This window comes from Arachis duranensis, chromosome 8, assembly GCF_000817695.3.
Source record: "Arachis duranensis cultivar V14167 chromosome 8, aradu.V14167.gnm2.J7QH, whole genome shotgun sequence".
In the NCBI taxonomy this organism is placed as follows: Eukaryota; Viridiplantae; Streptophyta; class Magnoliopsida; order Fabales; family Fabaceae; genus Arachis; species Arachis duranensis.
Window position 1 is genome coordinate 43,150,275 of NC_029779.3, and position 22,133 is coordinate 43,172,407.

At 31.4% G+C, this 22,133-nt stretch overlaps 3 protein-coding genes across 5 annotated transcripts; 2 read left to right on the plus strand and 1 right to left on the minus strand.

The window, feature by feature from the left end:
* Positions 1–4,742: 4,742 nt before the first annotated feature.
* Positions 4,743–7,616, plus strand: LOC107463073 (TATA-box-binding protein; the record flags this gene model as incomplete). The annotated part of the gene is given in 9 exon segments (XM_016081802.3): positions 4,743–4,820; positions 4,994–5,081; positions 5,322–5,393; positions 5,663–5,713; positions 5,832–5,876; positions 5,968–6,060; positions 6,543–6,644; positions 6,741–6,814; positions 7,183–7,616. Coding segments are annotated over 9 exon segments (603 nt in total). The 3' UTR covers positions 7,184–7,616.
* A 2,211-nt stretch (positions 7,617–9,827) lies between these two features.
* On the minus strand, positions 9,828–15,763 carry LOC107463053 (nuclear transcription factor Y subunit A-1). Of its 3 annotated transcripts, none has more exons than XM_052253069.1 (8): positions 15,615–15,745; positions 15,200–15,289; positions 14,735–15,019; positions 13,396–13,511; positions 13,087–13,158; positions 12,057–12,221; positions 10,678–11,086; positions 9,828–10,167 (listed from the first exon to the last, which is right to left on the minus strand). In XM_052253069.1, exons 3-7 carry the CDS (start codon positions 15,000–15,002, stop codon positions 10,727–10,729), a joined length of 981 nt encoding a protein of 326 aa, XP_052109029.1. In that variant the 5' UTR covers positions 15,003–15,019; positions 15,200–15,289; positions 15,615–15,745; the 3' UTR covers positions 9,828–10,167; positions 10,678–10,726. The 3 variants fall into 3 exon arrangements, with proteins under 3 accessions (XP_052109029.1, XP_052109030.1, XP_015937254.1); XM_052253070.1 differs by having other exon boundaries at positions 15,200–15,298; positions 15,615–15,714; XM_016081768.3 differs by lacking the exon at positions 15,200–15,289 and having other exon boundaries at positions 15,615–15,763.
* A 2,919-nt stretch (positions 15,764–18,682) lies between these two features.
* Positions 18,683–20,406, plus strand: LOC107463116 (uncharacterized protein At5g64816). The gene is made up of 2 exons (XM_016081857.3): positions 18,683–18,820; positions 19,606–20,406. The coding sequence occupies exon 2, from the start codon at positions 19,608–19,610 to the stop codon at positions 19,983–19,985; it is 378 nt and encodes a 125-aa protein (XP_015937343.1). The 5' UTR covers positions 18,683–18,820; positions 19,606–19,607; the 3' UTR covers positions 19,986–20,406.
* Positions 20,407–22,133: the final 1,727 nt, after the last annotated feature.

Consider the following 22,133-nt stretch of genomic DNA (forward strand, 5'->3'; position numbering starts at 1 on the left):
AGCTAAAGAATCAAACAAGTCGGAATATTGGGTTAACAAGTCGGAAATTCAGCATACTAGAAAAAATTACCTAGCTGTGATTGGACAAAGGTCGGATACCCTTGGAGAAATTTTTTAGTATCCAAATAGGGGGCCCTCCCCCACACTTCTCGGAGGAACCCCACGACGGCAGCCTCTACCTCATCCAGGTCATCCAAACCATATTTCTCACAAGGGGAGGCCTCCAGCCAGTATAAAGGAAAGCGAGGAAGAGAATTATCATCCAGAAAAAAGGGATGATGACCCTCTACAGCTTGCACTTTGAAAAAGAAATTTTTAAAGTCATGAAAAGATTCATCAAAAAGGGTAAAAATCCTCCGACCTTGTATGGCTCGGAAGGAAACCCATTGTTGTTTATTATTCAGCCCACTAAAAGGTTTGGTCATATGAAAAAGATGGAAAAAGATTTTCAAAGTAGTCGGGAAATCCAGAGCATGGCTAATAAATTGGTAAATTTTCAAGAAACCCCAGGAGTTGGGATGAAGCTGGGTAGGGGCAACACGACAGTGCTGCAAAACAGACATCTCAAAATCTGAAAAGGGCAGAAAGACGCCCAGACGGGTGATCATACACTCGTACATAAAAAAGAAATGGGGAGCCGTTTCGTTGGCTCTCCCATGGCAAACCCGGTCCTCTAAACCGGGAACAAGCAACTCGTATTTAGGCTCATCTTCATCCGAGGTACAGAGCCGATGGTGGGTGCGAAGGTGAGTAATAAACTCCGCATCAACCAACGGCTCCTCCCCTAGAACAGTAACATCGACCCAATCTACGGAGGCCATTTTCTTTTTCTAAGAAAAATGAGGAAACCTACAAAAGGAAAAAGAAAAGGCAAAATCAAAAACAAAGGTCTCTAGAGAGGAGAAAAAGGAACCGAGCAAAAGTCTACAAACCTATTTCTCTACAAAGTAAAGTCATACGAAAAGTGCGAAGAAGGAGAAAGAAACTAACCTCTTTCTGGAAATGAAGGTAGGAAGAAGCAAAAGTCTCCGGAGCACGAGAATATAGTACGAGTAGATACAGCACGAACAAAGAAAGAGGAAGTTTGAAAGATTGCAGAAACGGAAAAATGAAAGAGAGGGAAAACATTTATAAACATGCTAAGGGGCATAATGGTAAAAGTGGAGCAGTCATTAATGAGATTGCACCGTTACCAAAGCCCTCAATGCTTCCCTAACGGACACGACGCTTGAATTGACGTAACTGTCAGAAACAAAGGGTCGCGAAAATCACGTCGGTTTATAAGACCCATGTTCTCTCCAAATAAGTCGGCTACGAACCCGAGTTAAATACTTGAACCCAAACTCTAAAAAGACTTTGGGCTCAAGTAGGGGCACTGTTTATACCCTGGCCCAATGATGAAGGCCCAGGTCCAAATAAAAGGCCCAATCTGAAGGATTAAGCCTAGCTAAGTACCGACCTTCACATAAGAAGTCGGTATCGACCACGACTTAGTCTGAAGAAGTCGGATGTGAGATTAGCTGGCAGATAAACACTCATTCAAATGAGTAACCGCCCCTAAAATCTCTCTAACCGCTTCGTAAAGCCATATCTTAACCTCCCCAAAGATAATGGGGACGGTTAACACCCTAAAGATACGGCACTACTCCAACGGTGGTTATTGGCTCACCACTATAAATACACTGACACCCCTCAGGTATTTCTAAGCCCAATACTCTCTAGACCTGCTTACACTCTTGCTAACTTAGGCATCGGAGTGTCCTTGCAGGTACCACCCCCATTCACCCACGCGAACAAGTCGGACGGAGCCTCCCGAGTTACAGATCCATCCGGAGTCCTCTGCCTTCACACGTTCGGGCCACCCAACGCCATCTGTCTTATTAATCTCCGGTTACCCGCCGTAACAACATCAAAATGGTGTGATGACATAAATATGTACGTATTTATTAAATAATTTCCATCATTCACAGAGGAATGAATAAAAACATAAATTAAGAAATATATTTGAAATAATAAATTTGATTAAGAAATATAAATAAAAGGAACATACCTAATTGAAAGTTTCATATTAGTTAAAGGGATTGAAAGAGAACGAATTTTACGTGCGAAACGAAGAAGAAGGGAATAAAAGTAACTGCTTGGTCCAATTCAAACCGGTTTTTTTAAATAAATCATTTATATAAAATAAACCGATTTTTTTAAACCATATAGTAACACGTGTCGGCCATCCAGAAGCAACTTCACCTGCAGTCGACTGCAGGTGAGTTTCTGCCAATTTTTTTTTAAGAAGACTCATTTATCTTCTAACAAATTGTTTTATAATAAAATTAAGGTGAAAATTCGGGTGAATTAACTTCATATGACGTTAATAACTGAAAATCTTTTTAGTCAAATCTGATAAAATTATTTAACGATTTTCAACTATCAATTTCACATAAAATTATCTACATCTGAATTTCCACCTAAAATTAATTAATTGTTTATTTTATATTAATGGCTTTATTAATAATGCTTTTCTTCGCGATCATTACTCCCTCTCCTTCTCTCAAATTCTCTACCTGTCCTCCCTCTCATTCTCTCCGCCACCCTCCTCCGCCGTCCGCCACCCTCAGTACTATCTCACTTCTTCTACCTCTCACTCTCAAGGTCACTGCAAAAGACAAAACTGTTGTTGCTGGGTGTCTCTCCTCCTCTTAGATTCTCTCCCTCTCCTCCTTCTTCTTCTTCACTCTCAGTACTGTTCACCACCCTCATCTTCTCTCACTACTTTCACCTTGTTGTTTCTTTTATTAATTATTTTGTGATTTCTTTTTCTTTGATTTTCTTTAGATTCCATACAATTATCTATGATTGTGTCTCATATATGTGCCTCTATTTTTTTTAAATCATGTACAGTGACTAAAAAGGATTGGAATGGAATGTTTAAAGTTTTTGGTTATGTTTTTAAAATATTAATTTTTAAATGTTTGAAGTTTTGGGATATGTTTTGTAATTGTGTTTATTTGGGTGTTATTATTATGATAAATTTTTTAATAATTTTTTTTAATTTTTTAGTGTATTTAAAAAATTTTTAGTAATAAAAATAAAAGTACTATAAAAATAAAAAAAACATTTTTTTTAAAAAGTTACAATTTAGACTTGTTTGGACGTCATTCTCATAAAATATATTTTTTAAATGATATTTTAAAAAAATTATAAAAATAAAAGTAATTTTATTTTTTGATATTTCATATAAAAAGATTTTTTTATCTATCAATTATGTTTGGATAAAATAAGATAAAAGTATTTTTTTGTTTATTTATTATGTAAAAAAATTTTGTAAAGAAAAAAAATATTTTAAAAAAGATATAAAATACTTATTTGGGAACTATTAAATTAATAAAAAAATATTTTTGTATAAAAAAGATTTTTTTATTTTTTAGTGTGTTTAACAAATTTTTAATAAATAAACAAAAAATACTGAGTGATATGTTTTAACAAGGTAATTTTTTGTGTTTTTTAAAATTGTGGGAGTATACAAATCGGACTCTCCGATTTGTGTTTAAAAAGTTGAAAAAATTTAGAGTACACCCTCCAATTTCTATTAAAAAATTAAAAAAATTCAGAGTACACAAATCGAACTATGTGAGTTATTTGATTTTAAAATTTTGCTTAAGAAATTGCATGGTCCTACTTGTGGTTGGATAAATATAAATTTCGGAAACTAGAAAATGGACCCTTCAAATTATTTGTTATTTTAAATTTTTTTACTGATGAAGAACTCGCAACTCGCATGATTCGAGTTCTATATCACTGACACCACGTAGCTATAAAGTACCTGTATTCCCCAAAATCAGAGTCCAACACCATTTTGTTTCCATATGCAAATTAAAAAGTGAATACTTTAAAGATGGGAAGGGTTATTTATTTTGGTTGACGAGTGTGAAAGGGTTATTTATAGCAACACCTCTCTATAAATAAGAGATTGGAGCGGCTACATTGTCCTTCCTACCCTTTCAGCTCTCCAGATCTTTCCGCAACACACAACCAACGAACAAAACCTTCTTTCACTTTCTCTATCTTGTTCCCAAATCTATCTTCTCTCTCTCTATATAACATATTAACATCGCATCTCTTTCTCATATAAAAGAACCGTTCTTTCGAATCCTTCCCGCTTTCTCCACTCTCTCTTACACTCCCCTCCTCAATTAAGTTTCAATTTTTCAAGATTTGTAGATTCTCGTCTACCCCTAACCTTAATCCGAACCTAATTTTGCCCTCAAAGGTCCGATCTCGCTTGCTCTGTCTCAATCGACATATATATATACAACCCCTCTTTTTATTTTATATTTAATTAAAAGGAGAACACAGAATTTTGGGGAATTTGTCTATAGTTGTTAGGTTTTCTTTTTTTACTGTTTCTTTCCTCAATTCTTTTTGGGGAAATATGGGATCTGAGTTCCTTTTCATTTTTCTGGGGGTTCTTTCGGTAAAAATGTTTGCTCGTGTTATGAATAAGGGTCAAGATATTGTATTGTGGTAAGAATTTTGTTCAGCTATTAGATTTTTCATTCTTTTTCCTAGTTTTTTATTTTGGGGAGATTTTAAGATCTGGGTGCCTTTTTTTGGGGGGCGGGGGAGGAGATGGTGTATATTAAATATTAATAATTATTTTGGTTGGAATAGTTCCTTTTATGCAAGAAAAAAAACGAGGATGAAAATTTGGTACTGACCGAGTGTAATGTTATATAATTATTAGGGTACATGGCTGACCAAGGATTGGAGGGTAGCCAACCAGTGGATCTGACCAAGCACCCTTCTGGGATTGTGCCTACCCTTCAGTGAGTATCTATCTGATCTTCATAATTTTGTCTTCCTATATAATTTACAATAGAACACTTCAATGAGGTTTAGTTTATGTAGCTGACTTTATGTGTTAAAGCTTTGTTGTTTATCTTGGAATATGTAATCACTTTGCTTTTATAATCTGATAACCAAATTATTTGTACCCCAGAAATATTGTATCAACGGTCAATTTGGACTGTAAGTTGGATCTTAAAACGATTGCACTTCAAGCTCGTAATGCAGAGTACAATCCCAAGGCAAGTTTCACTTAGTTGATGTTGAATTTAACTTATGCATATTGTTCTAAGCTGTACAAACACTTTGCTCTATCATAATTATGGTTTGCTTAGGAACTACATGCATTTTGTCCATGTATCTTGCTTTTCGAAACATATAAAAATTATATTCGAAACATATAAACATATGTTTATATTTGATCCAAAATCAATAATTAACCTTGTACACTGTGCTAATAGTTGTGTTATCATCCTTTATAGCGTTTCGCTGCTGTGATTATGAGGATCAGAGAACCAAAAACAACTGCCCTCATTTTTGCTTCTGGCAAGATGGTATGTTCCTTAAAACTAACCTAGTACTCTGTTATAAATGATGGTAGTGGATATCACTGTCCTCAAATAAAACGGTGGAGAATTTTTTTATATGCAACTACTTTTGCTAATTGATCATCTTATGATTCATTGTATTCTGCCATGATTTCAATAATGCTCTTGCTTTGTGATTTTATTCATGATTGGATGATTCTTGTCGCTTTAGTTGAATTTGTCTCTTTTAAGCTTTAGCTTACATTCCTAATGTTAAATTCCATTGGTACGGCTAGGTGTGTACTGGAGCGAAGAGTGAGCAACAGTCTAAATTGGCCGCAAGGAAGGTATGAGTATCCATTTGCCTTCTTTCTTCATATGGAAAGAGAGGGGGTGGGTGGGTTAGGATGCTCTTTATTCCTAAAAATTTGCATCATCGTCTAATTTTACATTTTCTTCCTTCAGTATGCTCGAATTATCCAGAAGCTTGGTTTCCCGGCCAAGTTTAAGGTAATACTTATGTTATATCTCGTTATGTTTACGAAGTATTTTCACTCTCTACTGTTATATCTAATAGTAGTTGACTCATTTCATGCTTCAGGATTTCAAGATTCAGAATATTGTTGGCTCTTGTGATGTCAAGTTCCCCATAAGACTTGAGGGTCTTGCATATTCCCATGGTGCTTTCTCAAGTGTAAGTTATTAACTTATTATTTAACATTATTATTTTTTAATGGATTTTGGGTTGGTTTGCGTATCTCATGACTTCTACATTAAAAATAATTATATTGAGATTGAGTTAGGTACCCTGTGAGATATTATATATAGAGAACTATATGTTGTCTAAATTTTAGTTTCTCCAACTATTGAGAGTGTTGATCTGACATGTATTGAACTCCATATGCAAAACTGATATTGAACAACCTTAAGGTGGTTTTGTTTAGTTATTAATGTGATGATGCTGCTGGCTGGCTATGCTCAATGTTTCATTGAACGCTGCAGAAGCCTATATTTCTTTCTTTTGTATGATATTTTTATAAGTAACATGGTGGAAATAGTGAACCTTAATGAATGGTATTGTAATCATGAAACAAGTTGCATGTCCAATCAATTCCCATGTCATCAAGTTAAAGAAAATGTTGAATAAATCTTCAACTTTGCTGTTTGTGATGTTAGTACGAACCAGAGCTGTTTCCGGGGCTAATTTACCGTATGAAGCAGCCTAAGATAGTCTTGCTTATATTTGTCTCTGGGAAAATTGTGCTAACAGGTGCCAAGGTAATATTCCTTCGTATTTTTAGTCTGTTCTTCTCATTTTGGTTTTGATGTACATGTTGCCAAGATTATTTATTTGTTTTTCTTTCCATATTCTAGGTGAGAGATGAGACTTACACAGCATTCGAGAACATATATCCCGTGCTTACTGAGTTCAGGAAAAACCAACAATGGTATGGATGTGGTTCTGTTCATTTTAACATAATTACTGCTATTTATTGGTTTACACTCTGAATTGTAACTGTAATATTGGTTAATTGCAGAGATATTGGACTCTACAATTTAACATTTCTTGCTTTCTAGCAAATTTTCCAGAAAAAAGGTTTTGTTATTCATGTTTGCCTTGTACACTAAGTGTGCACTCTAACCTCTCGCCTTTGGATGTGGTGGTATTTATTCATTTTAGAAGATTCCACACCCCATCCAAGGGCAGAGACGGAGTGCATGTTAGCTTGTGTACTGGACTTTACAAATATCATCTCTTTTTTGGTTTATTTTTTATTTTGAGGGCCCTAATGAAGTATTTGATCAATTGTGACAGATTTTTTTTCAAGGGAAGGAGCAAAGTGCCACTAAAGGAATGATGTTCCATGGAAATGTAAATATCAAGACAAAAGAAAAAAAAAAGGAACATCTGGATTGATATTAGTTAAGACCCATTTGTTTTAGTTGTTTCTCTGTTTTGAATGTTCTAGTAAAGTGAAGCACATTGTTCTATTCTAATTGAAATTTCAAAACAAAACATGATTTTGAAGAGGCAGAGAGGTGTGAGAGAAGTGGAAAAGAAAAAAAAATATCGAGGAGCTAGAAGAGAAAAGGAAATTTTATTTATGTAAAATTGCAACCACACATTTGATTTAGACCGTACGTAACTATTTATGTGAGAACAAACTTGCCTAATTAAATCATTGTAACAATTATAATATTGTAATGTGTCCATAGCCATAGCTTCCATGTGGAGGCATATTTTTTTAAGGGTTAACCATTAAAAATGCCTCTAAATCATTCAAATACTAATAAAAATATATTTGAATTTTACTATTGATAAAATTATTTTTAAATAATTTAAAAACGCAATTAAAATGTTCAACTAGAAATATATATTTTTAGAAAATGTCTTAGAGATTGAATTTTGATGTGAAAAAAATTGGGATAATATTATTCTGAAAATTTGGTAATTTTTTTTGTTAAGTATATATATATATATTTTGTAATTTTTTAAAAGTCTTATTGGTTGTTAATAAAATAAAGTATACTAAACAAAAGAATTATCAAATTTTAAGAATAATAATATCTTATTTTTTAATTATATTTGTAAAAAATCATATAAAATTTTAATTTTTAATGTATTTTTTAATAATCTTGCAAAAAATTTAACATTTTAAAAATGCATTAGATCTTGAATTTTAATGCGATTTTTTGTAAGTATGATTAAAAAAATGATATATTATTATTTTTAAAATTTAAAAATTTTTGCTAAATATATATTTTTTGTGATTTTTTAAAAATATTATTGGTTGTTAAAAAAAATTACAAAATATATATACTTAACGAAAAGTTATCAAATTTTAAGGATAATAATATTTCATTTTTATAATCATACTTGTAAAAAATTTCATCAAAATTTAATTTCTAAAGTATTTTCTAAAATACATATTTATTGTTGGGCATTTTTGTTGCGTTTTAAAATTATTTGAAAGTATTTTTGTTGAAACTAAAATTCGGATGTATTTTTGTTAGTGGATGAATAATTTGGGGTGTTTTTGGTGGTTACCCAATAATTCAAAGAAAAGAATCCAATGAGTGGCAGGTAGATTCAAGAAATATGTATAAATGAGTTTTTCCTAATTAAATTTCATTTAACTAATTTCTTGCTCAACATTACAATACATAATTTTACCTTCAGTAATAACAGATTTATAAATGACTCAAATAACATATTTGAGTTTGTATAAATAGAAAAACAAACAAATAAAAGAAAATCGAATATGAAAATTAAATTGAGAAACACAGCGAAAAAAAAAAAAATTAATAAATGAACCTACCTTGCGATTGAAAACTTGGTTAGTACTTAGTACATGAATCACATACAACTTGTATATGTAGCAATGCTAAAATAATATTTAGAATTAAATTAAATGCGGCATATTAGTTTAAAATATGCTCTAATCTATCAAATTGTTTCTTTAATTTCCAGTGTATGTATTCAAGGAAACTTTTAATTCACAAATGGAGACAGTGCACACTTTCTGTCATATTATAATTAAAAATGAGTTATGGTCCTAGAATCTTGATACATTAAGGGAAGCCATCTGAAATGGATATAGTACGCATAGATGATAGATGAGATCATGAAAGCTTATGAACAAAAAAACAATGCTGAATAATGTGATGAGATTCTTCAGATTTGGAGATTAGATGTTTAGAGCAATAGTTGAGATTCATGACACAAGGATAATGTCACAAATAATTTATTAAATGTATATATAATATATAAATGACTTAATTAACCATTTAATTAGATGGTTAAGAAAAAATCTAGATAAGAGAAAAGGAAAAAAAAAATTAAAAGAGTTACACGTATTTTAAACTTGTGAGAGAAGCAATTGAGAGAGAGGAAGTTAAGAAAAAATAAAAAATTGTGAATGTAAAAATATTCAATGTCTTAAACTTTTTGAGTTTCAAATGTCGAAATTCTTTGTCACTGAGGCAGTGACATGGTAGAAGATTTGTTGGCCTCCAAAAAAGTTGTATCGACTTCAAATTTTGGATTAAAGTCAGAAAGTGAAATATAAAATTCATAGTAATGTGTTATAAACATTTCATTAGAAGAAAACCTGTTTTGGGTTAAGAACATGGTTAATTATTATGGTTTTTTTTTTCGGTCATACAAAATTACAAATACAGTAATAATACACTCGCGCACACTAACTTAGTCGCGGTAAAAAAATCTTTTATTGTATACATAATGACTTGAAAAAAATATGATTTGAAATAAATTAACTCAGCACAACTCTATTATTGTATACATAATGACTTGAAAAAAATAGTATGTATACTTTTAATACTTAATAATATTCATCAATCATTACTATCAATGTTAAAAAATACAAAAGCAAATAAATATGAAAGTATAGCCACTAAATACTCACCAATTAAGGGAGATGCATGTCAAGAAACACAACATTATGAAATTTTCACGCAAAATGATGTTAATGTACGGTCCTATGAACATTCAAATCCAGTTTCAAATATCTCCCATATTTAAATATTATATGTCCACATCCAAGTCACAAATAGTTCAGAAATCAAAGTTATTTGTCTTCTTTCCTTCATCCATTTTACAAATGGATTTAGTGAAGGGAAATTGAGATAAAGGGAGACCAAAGAAGGCATGGATTGAACCATGAACCTTCCTTATTGATCTCACCATTTAACTGAGCCAAGAATGAGTTGCCTGAGATGAAACTCTCTTGTAACGGTGGTCTCCTCCAAAGTTGGATGAGACAAAGCTCACCAACTTCATCTGCAACAATATTAGCCTTATATAAGATTTAAAGCAATAATGGACAAACACACAACACTCTTAATCATGTAAAGGAAAGTTTCAAAGTATAAAGTTATTTACAAGTAGATTTGTAAAACTTCTTATCATGGGTATGTCTTATATTTGTTTCCATTACTAAAAACTTTCTATATTCAAAATGACAAGGAATTTAATTTTTATGCACTGTTAGTGTAAAACAGTTTTACATGTGCATTCAATCGTGTAACGGCACATCAACAAAAATAACTACCTTTACATTGATTGCATGAATAGTCATTTGAAAGAATGATGTGATCGAACGACGGTGTAAAACACTATCAGTGCATCAAAATAAAACTCGATGATAAGGTTGTTGACATGCTTTTGATTTCGGATTAAAACCATGTCTGCTATCCATGTATATGTATCAAATACTACTATGTTAGAATACTTTTACCCACAATAATCTTTAGAACAAATAGACAAGGTTGTAAAGTGTTTTCAGGTTACCTTTAGAGTCGCCATGTGCTGGAGGGAACCACCAACTTGGGGGGAGATGTCATTCAATAGCCCCATTTGGGGCTCCATGCATAAGCATGCCTTGCCTTTCTCCACCAAAGCAATGTCCCTCATTTCTTCCATTAAACTGTGAATGGTACATTGAGGACAGACCATTGCTACCATGGAAACCAATGGTGAAATTCTGCATTTTCTCCATGTCGTGAACCATGGACTGCGACACAACATAGTGATCATTGTTGGAATGTAAAGTAGCCGTGGAAAGGGAGCTTCCGGATTCCATTGAGGGGTTTATACTGTTGTTGTTGTTGCCTTCAAGCTTCTTTGTATTAAGAAAGCGACCACCATTACCCCTTGCCCTTCTCATAGCATGAAGGTGACGCGACTCATGAAGATATGGCTGAAAGAAAAGAAAATAGTGAAACAAGTTACAAGTTACAACCATCAGTAATAACTATCACTTATTATTGGACACAAATGAAAGATCTAAAGTTATGCAAAACATTCACTCAAACACCTACTAGTGTGAGGAATGATGAAGCCTCAATAAGCATCATGGTCATTTGTGATATTTACCGCACTAAATGACCATGATCATGTACAGAGAAAAACACAATGCTAGACTCACACAGTATAAAAGCATCCGCTGTTAACGCAGGGTCCGGGAAAAGGCCACACCCAAAGGGTGTAATGTACACGGCCTAACCCGATAATTATATCAGTGGCTATTTCCACGGCTTGAACCCATGACCTTGAGATCACACGGAGACAACTCACCTATTGCTCCAAGGTTCCCCTTCTAGACTCTCACAGTATATAATTTGAAGTAAAAAATTTGAAAATTTCCATCTAACTGACTTATCATAAAGGACCTCCTATATAAGCAATTTCAAATCCTATGTGTCCAAAGTCCAAACTGTTTAGGTCACACTTATGCTTTGTGAAGGTAATCTTAAAATGGATAAGTTGCCCACCCAAAAAAGTAATTTAAAGGACGGATTCAGATTTTATCCGAAAACAAGTAACAGTAGTAGTATGATCCAAATGTTATCATCATAGACTAGCTGATACCAGATATGCTTATGCAGAATTATTCCACTTACTAATCGTCGTGGAACGGAGAAGCATATTTAAAGATAAACTGATGTTCAGGTGACTTTTCCTTAATACATAAACTCAACTCTCATATCAAGAGTAACAGAACTTTTATGTTCTTCTGATATTCAAAACTCCTAAAGTGTTCTAAAATCTAAAGACATACTGCTCAGGACTCTGATTGTTATGAATTTCTACAAGCTCCCCATTCTCGTAGCAATAGAATCATTCATTTCAAGATGCTACTTTCTGAACAATTTGGATATCAAATGTACCTTTCTAACTTTAATCACTTTCTTTTCGAGCTCGGCCTTAGCACGTGACTGTCTTCTTCTCAGAATACCATGATACTGCTTTGCATTGACATAAACCGGCTCCTCTTCCATTTCAAGTGGCAAAAGCATTCTAGCATGGTTCATCCCATACAGCTGAGGGTTTATCTAGAATCATGGCAACAGCTGTTAGGACTAGAAATAAATCATCAATAAGGCAGTGTTTGGTTGTTGTCTTAAAAAAATAGAGACATAGACACAAAGACACAAATATACATGAACACAAAGATACACAAATTTTATAACATGTTTGGTGATAATACACAAGACACATGTATTTAATTCAAAAGTCCATTTTATCCCCAAACTAAAACAACTCAAGTTGTTAAAGATAAAGGACAATGGTTGGAATTTTAAAAAATAATTAGGGATATAATTGGAAAAATCTGCGTCTCATGGGTTGTGTCTTAGTGTCACAGCTTGAAAGAGATACACTAAATACATGTCTTTTATGTGCATCTGTGTGTAACCGTGTCTTTTAAAATTTTATGTCTCAGCAAACAAACAAATGGTGTACATGTACCACCGTATCCATGTCTCTGATAGACATAGACATTAACCAAACGGAGCCTAAAGTAACATTTCACTAAATTGATTGAATAAGAATATTGAATATAACTTAGCACAGAAATCCATTAGAGAAAAGGAAAACCATCCTGAAAGGTAACACATTTGCAGCGATTACCGCCTAAAGGACGTGAAGAGTCCAGCTTACAGAATGGAATAGAACAAAAAGGCATTCAATGCTTATTGTTACAGTTTTAGCATTGCTGAAATGCATTAATTCTAAGTGAACAAGTGATAAGACATGTCTTCTTGTTTGCATAATTATTGTTATGTAGCAATTTTGGTAACTATGCCTAATTATGGTCTGCTATTTATGCAAAGAATATCTGAGAGAGACAGAGAGAGAGGAGTGTTCGAGTGATAACCATTTTCGTAAACACTGTACGGAAAATCCTAGATAGTATACCATAGTTTGTTGCCCATAGGGTGTCAAGCCTCCACCATAATGTGCATCAAAATAAGCTTGCGAAGTTAAAACCTGCATCATACTCAGAACTCCTATTATGTTTGTTTTACTTTTAAACCAACATAATAAATGTGTATACTATACAAACACATGGTTCCAGATTCTGTAAACCGAAAAATAAGAAAATGGAGAAACAAAGAAAAAGAAGATTAACAGAATATGGACTAGATTTATGCACTATAAACTCGGTAAACAAAGGATCATGCCATAGTTGCATATGACTGAAAAATTTAGTTCCAAAGGTCTTACAATTGAATGACCAATGCTTTCATTCTCGGAATTCGGACCAAGGTGTTTTACCATGGTAAATGGGGTTGAGGAAAAAGCATGTTTGATGTTCTGGTGCTCTTTGGTAACATCTTCACCTGAGAACAACAATCAAAATATTTATAAATATCATATTCATATAACATTCCAGTGTCTATGCAAAAGCACAATTCAGTTCCTAGTAAATTCTACTATGCACCTCATGCAATTCCCTACCTATATTCTATTTAGGTTCAATTGCACTTTATTTATTATTATTTTTTATAAAAAATGAAAATAAAAGACAGTTAACTAATCAAAATTCTTATCCCAATAAGTGGAGCCGGCTACATAGATCAAATGATAACCGTTTTTTTCTTTTGACCAAAACCAAGACAAAAAGACAATTAACTAACCAAAAACCATCATTTGAGATACAAATTCCTCCCTTTCAAAAAGGTTACATATAGTAGATAAGTTTCTTATATTTATGACAATTAAACCCTAATTTAAAGGGCATGGAACTCATTGATGACAAAGAGTCCTATTAAAGGTGAGAACGTTCAATTGGTTGGAGAAACTGCAGTAGCAAAATTGCAACTGACCTGAAGTTATTTCAACTCAGTCTACCAAAACAATAATTCTCCTCTCTCACTAATCACCTCTTGCCACGTGGAAGATAGGCAATAACTTAATAGGAAGTATATTTTAACAATTTAACCATCAAATCACAATATATAAAGATCATTTATACCAAATTTCAAGAAATCGGATATCAATAAGCATGCAACTGAAGAACTATTGGTTTATTATATTCTGAACATATATATTATGTTGATTTTTAAGGATATAAAAAGTATAGCAAATGATTATGAATTCACATGAAATTTTCTAGATATAGATCTATAAGATAAAAGTTTCTAATCCAACAGGTTGAACTTTTTAAAACAATTACACAAGCAAAAAGCTATTCAAGAGTGTAACATATACTTAAATTGACATCGTTGTCATTTGATCTTAATACACACACACACACTCTCTCTGTGAGCAGCGATTAATGGGACAGAAAAGGGACGAATATGGCTCCTCTAAAGTAAGCATGTTGATGTTCGTAAAGTGATAAAGTAAAGGGTTAACTGTTAATGAATAACCAATGTTAAATCAATAGCTTTCATCATGTATAGGACTCACCAAATGATGAAATGTTAGTTATCCTCTTGGATTTCCCACTTTACCAATAAACTCACTTTAGAGAAGCCAAATCCGGGACGGATACGATTTGGGAAAGTGTTATACTTACTCAAAACCAGAACATCTATGCATTATGCCAAAATACAGACACCTGAGTTATCAATTCCAGGTAGTGATTGAGAAATCAACGACTGCATCTGTTTATTGAAACCAACAACTTCATTAGTCTCTGATTGTGTTGTGATTGTGCCACCATTCATGGCTGATGAACCATTCAACTGCTGATCTACTGATGATGATTTTGGGGAATTCTCACCAGCTCCGCCGCGCCACCAGGGCTGAGCATAAATGGAAGCTTGAAACTGAATCTGCTGGCTTCGCTTCGCCCGCCACTCGTCTGATTCGGGTTTTCCTGGCATCTTAAGTCAAGTATTCCCTGGATCCAAAACAAATATACAACAACAAATTAAACATTCTAAAATCATATATATACAAAAACAAACTTAAATTCCCAAAACACACAAAGAAATAAATAAATCTCAGTCTGTTAACTCCATTAAACTGAATTAAACGTTGCATCTATGAAGTTGAAAAGGAAACGAATATGAAGACCTACCCTCTACTCAGATAAACCCCAAAGAAACTTGATCGTGATCAACCTAGCCTCTTTGTTCTTGACCTGGAATCGGATTTATTTATTGCTACCCTGAAATTTCTATATAGAATGAGAACAAAGTAAAGATTTCCCTTTTATATTTTCATTTTTAATTTCCGTTACTACACTAGAAACCTCAAAAATCAAACTAATATTCACATGTTTTCTTCCCAACCAAACATTAACCACTAAACAGAAAAATTCCGATTTCTCAGAAGCAATAGACAAAGATTAAAACAAAAAAGGAAAAGAAGAAAAGACAGAACAGTAGAATGCGCTTTTGAACTCTCTAGTCAAATAAGATTCAAAGCTAAGGTTCTCATGAGTTTGAAGCATAGAAGAGAATTTCTTCTTGTTGTTTTGGTAAAGAACTTACTATGGTAGGAGCTATGCTTTTCACTCTTCAGAACTGAATTACATTGAGATTGAGATAAGAAGACCCTTTCTTTCTCTCTCTCACTCACAATGGAGCATGATGCAATGATGAGAATGAGAATGAGAATTAACCTATATGAATAATGAATTTTAATTAATTAATTAACTTAATGTAATAAGAAGTATATTTTATTTCTACTTCACGCAAAGGTCTATGTCAATGTCTGATCTCTGATGTCTCCAATTTGGAAGAAAATAAAGAATGAAACCAGAATGACCTAATTACTTTTACTTGAGTGCAATGCAAGAAGAATTGATATCTTTTTTTCTAACAAAAACTCTGCTGAAAAGTGGATCAAGCTTCATCCTTGTGTCACCTTATTCAATGTAGAATATACGAAATTATAAATGAAGCATGTTTGGGTATATTTGGGTAATTCACTTTTTAGAATATTAGAAAATAAATTATCATTTAATATTTTTTCTTGGCAATTTGTTCTTAGTATTTTAAAAAAATAAATTATTTAAAAATTAAAAAATTATATGATTAATATACTTTTAAAATTTTATTAGAGATTAATTTATCTTATATTCTAAAATATTAATAACTATTTTGTCTGAATTTTTGTATTAGTTCTAATTTTATTCAAAACAAATATTATTAAAACCAATTTAAACTACTGCTCTTATTTTGATTAATGTGAACTGCTTATTAGTAGGACTAGTATACTTTTTAATTTTATATTAGAGAGATGGTTGTGTTTTGCGTAGTTATTAGGAGTTAGTGTGTTTTACACTTTCACTCAGCTGTGAAGGTTATATTAGAAGAAATGGGAGAGTCTATTTTTTAAATTTTATAAATTTGACCCGCAATTTTGTTTAATGATAAAAAAAATCAACCACCTAAAAATTGGACCCTTCTGCAATCTCAAATTCAAACTCGTCAATCTAAAAATCTAATCCTCAAATTTCATTTAAAATTTTAATTCACCCAAATCTGAGTCTCTAATTTGGTTTTTACAATTAAAAAAAATCACCACCATATTAAATTAAAACACCCAACTTTCTCATAACTAAGGATAACAAAACAGTAACTTCCATTACTAAAAAAATAAGTCGACAATCCTTTTCTTTTAGGGTATTTTTTTTGTTGTTGTTGTCTTTATTTGGATAATTTACTAAAGGACAAATCTGTTTTGTCTATGTTTCTTTTTTACCTTTTGTTATTTTTTTCACTGGAGTTAATTGTTTTGCCAATTTTAATATTAAATAAAACAAAAATATATTTTTCTAATGTATTTTATTCTTGCAAAAATTGAGATAAAGTATTATTTTAGTCTCTAAAATTTAGAATGAATATTATTTTAGTCTTTAATCTTTTTATTTTTATCCCAAAACGTTTAAAATAGCATAATGTTATTTCACTATCAAATTGCTCACCAAAATTTTAACAAAATTGATATGCTGTTAGTAATATTTTTGTTAAAACTATATTTGTTCAACCTCTTCTTTCACCTTTACTTTCTTTATAAATCCAAATTCTATTGTCCTACTCTTTTCTTTTTCCTTCTCAAATATTTTTTAGAGAATTAATAATATAAAAAGAAAAGAAAGAAAGGAATAAAACAATAAAATTTGAACTTATTGAAAAAATAAAAGTGAGAGAATAGGTTGAGCACTTTAGTTATATCAATTTAGTTAATTGTTAGTGAAAAATTTGTTGGAGAAATAATATTGATATTATTTTAAATATTTTAGAATAAAAATAAGACGATTAAAATATTAGGAACCAAAATAAAATTCACTCTAAACGTTGAACCAAAACAATACTTTATCCTAAACTGTATAAAAATGTTTACATTCATAATCACACCACTAATAAATATGTTTGAGTAGATTCTGTCAAGTTAAATTTTTTAAATAGCATGATAAATTAGAAATTTAAAAGTTGTATAAACACCTAACTTTTAATAAAAATATAAAAATAAAAAAAGTAATTTAACTTTTTGTTTCCTATATTTATCTTAGTGTATATTTGTCCAATCAAACATATTACTTAATGATTTTATCTCTATTTTTGTTTTTTATATCCCTCTAAAGGCACTCTTAAAAATGCCGATTATCATAATGAAAATGGATTATCTGTGTAATAACACATGATTGATATTACTAAACTCTATAGTCTATACCTCACATGACTTGGTTTGGTTTGAATGGAGGAGCATCTCCAAAAGAATTATTTTTGAAAAAAATATAAAAAAAACTTGAAAAAATTGAGATAAATGTTTACATGCGAAACTAATTTATTTTTTGAGGAGTGCTAGGAGTAAGTAAAATTTGTGATATGTAATGCTTATTTTAATAGTGTGAAATGATATCTAATAATGTAGGATTACTTATTTTTGTTTTGACGGTTAAGTACTAGCCAGATTTCAATAAAAATACTGCCCCTAGACTTTCTCGTATTTTTTATTTCATTAAACAATAATTTTAGAGTTTAATTTTAATACACTAATAATGTAAAGCGTTTTACGTGCAATTACATCCATTTTTTGACCATTTACATGGTCAATATAAAATGTTATTATTTTTATGAGTATTGCTAGCGAGTAGAATAGATTATTGAGTTATAAAATGAACATCATCCATACTATTTAAAATAACCATCTGAGTACTAGAGATAATAAATATTTTAGGTCATGAAATCATTCATTCCAAAAGTTTAAATTGATTTTGGGGTTCACCAAAGATCGAACTCTTGACCTCGTCCCAAAAGCTTTAACTGATGGAAAAGAATAACACTAATGTATCATATCTCTAATACTCCCTAAACTTTTATTGTACACATTGTACGAATATTCCATTGACTCCTCATACTTTCTCTATTTTTATTGATGTAATATTACATAATTAGATATATGTGTAAAATTATTTTATACCCATGGCGCATCAAAATTAAATTTTTTATTTTATTTTATTATAAAACTTGAAACTTATTTATTACAAATTTTGGAGAGACCTGTTTTATATGTCTTACTCAGATTAAAATTTTAAATAAAAATTACTATTCAAAAGTCAAAACTCTAAACTCTTCATCCTTCCCCAAAATCAGAAGTCCAAAAGAAAAGAAAGCTGTGTTTAGTTGTTTACCGTTTTACTGATTGGCCTTCGCCGACGGTTCAATTCCGCTCTATCCCACAACCGCCGGTAATCCTTCCTTTCTTCTCTTACACATTCACTCATTCATTCTACTTTCTCTCTTTTTTTTTTTTTAAATTCCCCATTTCTTGCGTTTAGTTCTGTTTTACATAATAATATTCTCTTCAACTTCTGTTTGCTTATTCTTCTTTTAATTCCTTTGTTGCAACTTGTTTTGATTATTATTATTGCATTGTTATTACTTACTCCTGCACAATTGAAGCATCTATGTGGAGAATGCAAATGCATATGCACTACTTTGTTCTCTCCCCCCAGAATGCACGTTATCTGTTTGTTAAAATGCTTCACTTGATTTGGCATTTTCATTTTTTTCAATTTTCATTCTCACTGTTGTAATTACGATGTTTTTACGTATTCTAGACAAGGATAATGTAATAATTCATTCTTTTTATTAGTAATAAAAGAAATTATTATGAGTCTACTAGGATAGATGGAACAGTGACATATGCTTTATATAAATCTTTGGTGTACTTGTCTTTGTTTGATAAATTTGAGGAATTTAGTTCGCTCTAAAGATTTTGATTTTGGGATTTTTTTTTTCAATTGATTTAGTTCGCTCTAAGCTTAAACAACATCACTCTAGACATGATAGATGATAGGGCTCAATGACGTGCTTGATCCATGTAACCAATCCCACCTAGTGGGATGAAGCTTTGTTGTTGTTGTTGTTGACTTGTTCTTGTTGTTTAGTTATTTTGTTGGATAATCCTGATGAACGAGTTGAACTAGAAATTTTATAATTAGAAGCAAGGTAGCTGACATTGTATATTTAGAGATGGGGGAATTCTGGTGGTCCCTTTTGGGTGCTGCAATCCCTTTGGTTGTTGCAGGACAAGCTTTTAGGGTGAAGAAGAGGAATGCAGAGGAGCAGAGGCTGAAGAGCACAAGGGGAAGAGAAAGGAGCTCCGATGAAATCTTTGTCTGCGAAAGGGTATGCACATCGAAGAGGATGTTGAAGAAGGTTGGCTCATTCTCAAAGGACCCCATTCCTGATACTTGTGTCACTGTCTGTGGTGTATCTGACCTTGATGCATGTGCTGACGCTTGCGCTCGCACTGTTTGTGTTAACCAGCATCAGGTACCTAATTGGAATGACATATGCCTTAGGAGGTGCCAGAGTGAATGCCTGAAACTCTCATCTCAATCTTCCTAACTGATGGATTGTCAGATTTAGTGCAATGAAAAAGTTTGTGTATACATTTGCATGTTTTTGTTTCATCATTTTAACTCTATAATCCCAGTTTTCTTGGGCAATCCTATGGAAATGCAAATGGGAAATTAGTCAACTAGATCATAGTTCATTTATGCTCAAATGCTTGTTTCTTTTGCTTCTCTATCTGTAATTTCTGGTGGCATTCACACACGTTCAATGTTGTAGCATTATGTTATGATTGGCAACAAAGCAAAATGAGGACAGCAATGTGCAATGCTCAACGGAAAATGTAATGTTGCCACAATGGGAATGGGTGTGAGTGCTGCCCGAACTTTAGACTTCGGTGCATGAAGTGTGGAAACATTGCCATACTATTGCTCAATTTTCATTTCTATCTTAAGTATAAAATATGCTTTATGTCTCTTACGTTTATAATTTTCTTAAAAAATACTCATAATGTTTAATTAGATTTAATTGTCTCTGACATTTTTTATTTGTGTCAAAATTATCTTCACACGTTAATTACATCTAAAATATTAGGGATACAAATCAAAATATCTAGAGATAGCTTTGACACAAATTAAACATGTTAGGGATAATATTAATTGAAATTAAACGTTAAGAGTTTTTTTTTTTAAAAAATTGTAAACTTAAGAGACACAAAATATACTTAACTTCTGTCTAAAAATACAAACTGTCCAAGCAGAGCATTATTTAATATATTGATCATACTCTTGCTGCCCATTATTGTTCCTGAAGTTTATCGTTCTTATTTATATCTATTAGACAAAACAATTGTGTTTGTTTCTGTTTCTATAACTAAATGAGTCTCTGTATCTATTGTTTTTGTATTTTTGTCTCGAATAATTTCCAAATTTCCAAATGCAACTAAATCTGTATTCTTTTTGGTCTTTCACCTCTCTAAAAACTATCCAGCAATTGATGGCAGGAACCTTCTTTAACTGAAGACCAAGTAACTGTAAGAAGCTAAGATCAATAACAAGGAAAATACACCCAAAACCTAGAAAATAAGGACAACTATACAAAAGAAACATGTCTTGTAAAATAATAAAATTGAAATTTGAGAGTAACAATCCAGCAGTTTTGCTTAAGCCTTAAGGTAGTGTTTGAAAGAGAGATATAGATTTAGAGATTGTGACTGAGAGATAGATACTGAAATAAGTTTTAGTATTGTATTTGGTGTAAAGTAAGAGACAGAGACTGAAATAAAAATGAAGTTCTAATTTAATTTGCACAAAAAATAAAATTAGAATTAATTATTTTAAATAAGAGTATTTTAAGAATAAAATATTATTAAAATTTTAATTTTCATTCCAAAAATTTTCAGTTTCTTGTATCTTTATATTTTAAAAGTACTAGAATTTTAAAGATAAAGACTGAAATTTTAATACAAGAAAAAACATGATAAACATTACCTAAGAGTTCATCTATATCAAAGATTTTTATAATTTGGAAGTGTATATTATTATTCTTTAAATTAATAATATCACTCATCTATATTCTTATGAAATTATCCTCACCATGAAAAGTTTCTTCTATCACTATAGAAAATAAAATAACGAAAATAAAAAAAATAGAGAAAAGAAAAATCACACAATAAAAAAGTGACAATATCACTTTTTTTTATAATTTTTGGACATATAAATTAGACATGATATGCTTAGAGATTACGTATGGGGACATATTCATGATAAGTGTGAAGAATAAATTCCATGCTTTGTTATGATAAAAGCTGAATACAATGAAGTATGAAACTAGAACATTCAATTCCATACCTCTTTTTGGTCCCGGTTGATATTTCCATGTATTTATTTATTTATTTATTTATTGGTTACAATTCCATGTATTTAATTTAATCAGTAGTATCTTTAAATTCAATTATGCTATTGCTATGTTAATCCACTAACGCCGAAGGTAGTCCCACAAGGCCAAAAGTAGATATGGGGCGTCTAGATAGATTTACAAGTTATTTTTTTTTAATTTTTAGCTTATAAAAATATATAGTATTAATGTTTGATATAAATTTTAAAATTAATTTTTAGTTTTTTAAAAAATTATTTTAGTGTCTATAAAAAAAATAATTTTTTTAATAATAAAAAGTTTTTTATTTTTTGAAAAAAAAAATAT

Bases quoted from the DNA above. Each gene is read 5' to 3' on its own strand.
- LOC107463053 (XM_016081768.3), bottom strand. From the start codon at position 15,002: ATGCCAGGAAAACCCGAATCAGACGAGTGGCGGGCGAAGCGAAGCCAG. The intron at 12,222-13,086 runs GTATACTATCTA...CCATGATTCTAG, and splicing joins CCTATGGGCAACAAACTATG to ATAAACCCTCAGCTGTATGG. The intron at 11,087-12,056 runs GTACATTTGATA...CTTTTCTTTCAG, and splicing joins AAGTGATTAAAGTTAGAAAG to CCATATCTTCATGAGTCGCG.
- LOC107463116 (XM_016081857.3), top strand. From the start codon at position 19,608: ATGGGGGAATTCTGGTGGTCCCTTTTGGGTGCTGCAATCCCTTTGGTT.